This window comes from Rattus norvegicus, chromosome 1 (assembly GCF_036323735.1).
Source record: "Rattus norvegicus strain BN/NHsdMcwi chromosome 1, GRCr8, whole genome shotgun sequence".
NCBI classification, from domain to species: domain Eukaryota; kingdom Metazoa; phylum Chordata; class Mammalia; order Rodentia; family Muridae; genus Rattus; species Rattus norvegicus.
Window position 1 is genome coordinate 72,401,341 of NC_086019.1, and position 6,000 is coordinate 72,407,340.

The 6,000-nt window shown below is 36.3% G+C and overlaps 1 protein-coding gene across 1 annotated transcript in view; it reads left to right on the forward strand.

Moving 5' to 3' along the window:
* The window catches only part of Vom2r19 (vomeronasal 2 receptor 19), a 132,884-nt gene extending 127,145 nt beyond the window's left edge, over positions 1–5,739 (forward strand). Inside the window, 2 exon segments of the mRNA NM_001099492.2 lie at positions 3,024–3,147; positions 4,820–5,739. Of these exon segments, the coding sequence (NP_001092962.2) occupies positions 3,024–3,147; positions 4,820–5,739 (1,044 nt within the window).
* The last annotated feature ends 261 nt before the right edge of the window (positions 5,740–6,000 follow it).

Below are 6,000 nucleotides of genomic sequence, written 5' to 3' on the forward strand. Positions count from 1 at the left end.
AACATAATATTTTCATTGATTCCTTGGGAATCTCACATAATACCCAGTTCCCAGTACTATCTGCCTCTGCATTAGAGCATCTTTTATAAAATTTAAATGAAAAAGTCCACATTCTGTTATTTTTCTACTCACTGGAACATGGCAAAACTCTCAGTTCCTGCTTTATAAATAGGATATATTTGTTCCCTGACAAAGTCTCTCTAGAAGCCCTCAATTGTGAATAACTAACATCAGGTTCTTTATCATATATTTTAAGACTTCTTTTGGATTTGCTTCCTGTTTAAGCTACTTCTTTTCCTTGGATGGTGGGGGAAGGGTCGTGGTGGGGATGACAGTAGGATTTGCTACCTAAAACTTTCCTGTACCTCGCTCACATCTATGAATATACAATCATTCAATTTACTGCAAAAGTAGTTGCCTAGCATTTTTACCGCATCAGGAGAAAAAATAATGGGGTTCTACATTGTTTATAGTGTTATCAGAGACAGAAACCTTGGGTCGAAATGCAGCTAGGCCACAGACACAGGCAAGGCCCTCAAGAGTCTGCACACCTCATGTACATCATCGTGGTTTCACACTCCAGTCCAGAATATGAAAATTCCCAAGTCTTCCCAATCATAATATGGGCCATGAATATCAACATAGACATTGAATGGTGCAATAGGAACATGGATCAAGAAATTGCCATATGGAGCAGCCTGGATCCTGTCATTCCACTTGTCTTTGTAGCAGTGAAGCTTACTTAGATCAGTATGGCTCCAGGAGAGAGCATGACGTAAGCAGCTTGGGCATCCGCGTGGCCTTTGGTGTTATCACAGGTCATGGGCATTGGGTGCAGACAATCCAGCCTAGACATTGCACCTTTTGACAGTGGCAACCATATATATCTGTAGAAATTTTGGTAAGAAAACAAAACACAGATATCAGCAAAGATGCTGGGTTCCACAGAGCCAGGGGCCAGGATAGGGATCTTGTTAGTAGTAATGACCCAAATAGCACCATGGCTAAAGATAACAGCATAGGACACTCACATAAATATGGCCATAGTGGGAATTATTGGTTTACTAATGATTGACATTTTTATCCCTTTGTCCTGTGGAGACTTGATGCCCCAGAGAAGGGAGATACAAGAATTTGAAGTGGAAGTGTAAATGGAAGAGTACTCTCTTAGTGGGCAAGGGGAGGGGCAAGGAAAGCAGGCTTGGTAGACAGGAGACCAGGAAGGGGTATATCAATTGAAATGGAAACAAATAAAATGATTAACAAAAAATGGACATTCCTTTGTGGCCTGCCTGGGGGATAATAAAATATCCTTTATATACATGAAAGGAGAACACATATAAAAATGGGATGATGGGAAGCAATATAATAAAGTTGAACAGAAGAAATATAATTATATTACTACCTCATTGACCATTGATCAACATGCCTGAAATAATTCTTGACTGAACATCTCCTAATAGACGTAAAGAACAGAGCTAAAATACTAGTCCCTATGCTCAAATAACTTTACTCCATGATTGTAAGCATGACCAATCATGTGCATATCAGTTAAGTCTAAAACATCACACAAATAAACTAAAGGATAAAATTATATTTTACACAAAAAAGTGCAGAAAACGCTCTTAATGCAGTCTAGTATCATTTCAGAATTTAAAAGAGAAAAAATAAGTATCTGGCAATCTACGAGAACACATGCTGCAATAATGAAGTTGTCTATGTCAAATTGTATTACATGAACAGGAGTATTATATAATTTCCATTAAAATCAGAAATGAGGCCAATTTTTGTAGTGGTACATGCCTTTAATCTGCATTCTTTGAATTATGTGTGAGGAGAATCTCTAAGCATTTGGGGCTACTCAGACTTTCGCAGTTACACTTTTCTAACCCGGGCTGAAATGGATACTCTGCCTTAAGTGAAATGAAAAGAATTTGGACAAGGAAATGCATGTTCTCAACTCATCCTAAATGTCTTAAAATCTTAGTGAGAAAATGAATAATGAAAAATACTACCAGTAAAAGGAAGAAAAATTTTGTGCTTTGATCTATAAAGGAAGATGAGAACTACTAATACTATAAAGGGAGATATTTTTTTCACACAAAAAAGGAAGAGTTGTGGTTAACCAGATTCCTAGAGATCATGAGTTGAATCTGTAGATATTCAACTCTGTGATGACAATAGGAAACTAAGAAAAAAGGGTGGAAATTCAGAATGAAGATATCAGCAAAATTCCAATGCAGCATATAGATACCCATCATGAGGTTCATTGGAAAACCAAGATTTTCTTAATTTAAGAAATACTTGAATTAACTTCAGGAAATCAAAATCTTCCTCAGGTTTTCACACCCTTTGCAAGCTCTATGTGATGCCTTATTTGAGGCCTTGTTTCCTGTTTTATATGTCCTTTACTCCTAATTTGCTACTATGTTGCTGCTATTATACAGTTACTACAAAGTGAGGAGGAAAGGTCAATTTGGCTCATGGAGTACACTCAAGAAAAGACAAGACATGGATTTGGATAATGCAAGGGAAACTCGTTGAAATCTGCGTACTGGCTTGTTCTGCATGATTTCTAATATTCCACTGGCTAGAGACAACATTGTTCCCAATAGGCTGAGCACTCCTACATCAATTAACAATTTAATATATGCCTCACATATTTGATGACAGGCTAAAGTGATGGTGCTAATTTTTTAAATAGGATTCTCTATATCTTTATATTGTGTTATGTGTTTAGGGGAGAGAAATTAACTAGAATAACAACCTTGAAATCTCTGTAGTGTTTGCACATAGGACACTAGCAGCTTTTGCTCATGAATTTCAAGGAGTTGGGAAACAATTCAACGTCTCCTCAATTTTTTCCATATATTGATGTCTGTCATCATACAATGCACTAAGTAAAATCTGGTAATCAGTTGGTATATATAAAATTAGCTCATTAACATCACATGCTAATGTAGTATAATTATAGAAGCAGTAAGCAAAATTTCTGTTAGCAGCATATGTCTACTTTTCATTAGATGCCAACTTCTGTATGCAGTGCTGATTGTGGTCCTGGATATAGAAAATTCGGGAAGGATGGAATGGCAACATGCTGTTTTCATTGCAAACCCTGCCCAGAAAATGAGATTTCGAATGAGACAAGTGAGTGTTTCCTGGTGGAATAAGTTCTTCAAACAGATCATCATCTTGTTTCTCTATTGGAATGCTTAAGTGGTCTACAGTGGAAGTTAAAATAAAATATGTCTTGTTCCCAGTTAGTCATCATAGGAATAAAATAATTTAAAATGTCCTCATTAAGATAAAAGTAGATATTGTTCTATATTTTGCCTCCTTCAAATGTTATAGTAGATGGCATATTATCAACTGAATAGTTGTGAGAAGAAAACTTCAGTGCCAGTGTACCCTAGACAAGATATTTTCTAATATTTAATGTTCTCAAAAAACATACATAGATCATGAATCTTTAAAGTATTCCTTATGTTGTCTTGATCTTGTACCCTTACATAACTCTATGCACACATTACATGTACAGAAACACAAGGAAGACAAAGTTAGCCATTTGAGTATGGTTAAAAAAATAATCCTTATTCTCTGTAAGATGAGTGAAGACAGCAAATAATAACTTACAAAATTATTATATATTCAAGTTAGTATTTCCTTCCTCTATTCATATTCATAATAGTAATTTTACATATTGTTTAGTTAAAATTTTCCACAGTAAAACACATAAAATTGTTTTGATCTGAAAGGAATTAGCCACAGATTTCAAATGGCATTGACACTACCAAAGCCCAAGTTAATCAAATAACTATTTAGTCAAGACAAAATAAAGACAAATGACAAGCATGTTGTTATTCTGGTCTATTTTGTACGAACCAATATAATTAAAGTGACATCTCATAGGGACATTTATTTGTCAGTAAGATGGCTTAGCAGTTAAATCCTTTCCCACTAAGCATGATGGTATAGGTTTACCTCCAGATCCCATCAAATCGTAGGAGGTAACCAACTTCTACCTGTTGCTTTGTAATATTCATGCAGTTTCACATTAGACATAGACATAAGAAATTCAACAACACTGTTTGGAGATAGGTAACCTTGGTGCTATGAAGCAAACTCGAGTATTCGCCAAGACCAACATATTCTGCTCAAAAGCAAGCTTAATTTGTATTCTCTTTTAAAATAAATTGATAATGGCTCTCCACAAATGCATTGTTCCATGTAAAAGACTTCTACACTAGGAAGTACATTATCTCTTATTGCAATCAGTCAATGACTCAGTGCCATGGCTATCAGATTCCTTCACATACAATGGTGGAAATTACTGACATTTGTACCTTCAGTAATAGGCTGCATTCTTCTTATGAAAAGGTTTAGGAATGTGGTGTTACTACTGCATAATTGGATAAATTATGAATTTCTTTTAGTTTTTCACGGACAAACACCAATGTTATATTCATATAAATTTCTAGTCTCACTCTCACTGTCATGCTTCCCCTATATAAACACAATTATCATGTTAATGAGAACTTCTCTTACTTTTACCTGCAAAGACACTAATAAATATAAGCACCCATGATAAAAGATCACAACAATACTGTAAAATAGACAAAAATATTTGTTACTTTCATTTCCCTAACGATGATTAAATCGATTACAAAATAGATTCCATTATTTCATGTAGCAGTGACATTCAATGCATTCTCAGCAACTAGACTCATACACGGCAACACCTCTTCTACACGGTTACATGAAATATCCTATCAGTCAAATTGCTGAAGTTGAACTAACAATACCTTCATTTCTCTATTAGATATTGATTTGTGTGCCCGATGTCCAGAGGACCAATATCCAAACACAGAGCAGAGTCACTGCATTCCCAAAGCTGTTGTATTTCTCAGCTATGAAGAACCCCTGGGAATGGCAATTTCCTTAATCTCATTGTGCTTCTCTGCATTCACAACTGTGGTTCTTGGAATTTTTATGAAGCATCACAGCACTCCTATTATCAAGGCCAATAACTGCACTCTCACCTACATCTTGCTCATCTCACTCATCTTTTGTTTCCTCTGCCCCTTGCTCTTCATTGGCCATCCAAACTCAGCTACCTGCATCCTGCAACAAATCACATTTGGAGTGGTATTCACTGTTTCTGTTTCCACTGTGTTGGCCAAAACAATTACTGTCGTTCTAGCATTCGAAATCACAGCCTCACAAAGAATGATGAAGTATATTCTTGTTTCAAGGGCTTCTAACTACATCATTCTCGTGTGTACTCTCATTCAAGTCATTTTATGTGCAGTCTGGTTGGGAGCTTCTCCTCCTTCTGTGGATATTGATGCACAATCTGAGCATGGCCATATAATCATTGTTTGTCATAAGGGTTCAGTCACTGCCTTTTACTGTGTATTGGGATACTTGGGTACCCTGGCCTTTGGGAGCTTCACTCTGGCTTTCTTTTCCAGAAATCTTCCTGGTGCTTTCAATGAAGCCAAATCCATAACATTCAGCATGCTGGTGTTCTGCAGTGTCTGGGTCACTTTCATTCCTGTTTACCATAGCAGCAAAGGCAAGATGATGGTGGCGGTGGAGATATTCTCCACTTTGGCCTCCAGTGCAGGGATGCTGGGATGCATCTTTGTTCCCAAATGTTACACAGTATTGTTCAGACCAGAACAAAATTCTCTTCAAATGGTCAGGGTGAAATCATCTTCCCATGTTCATATTTCATAAATTCTTAAAAATATATACTTGGTTCATTATCACCAAATATTGGATTACATTGCCATACCTATCTGTGTTTGGAATGGCTCTCACCGTTTCCTGTGACTATATTGCCTAGCAATACCATGTTTACTGACATTCCCATTGTCTTTTACAATCTTCTACAATGTTTAAAACAGTCTTCCTCTTTAACAGGAGATAATGAATTCCTGATGCTATATAATAGTTAGAAGAGTTATTCTAGGAGCACAGAGGGAAAAGGAATATTTT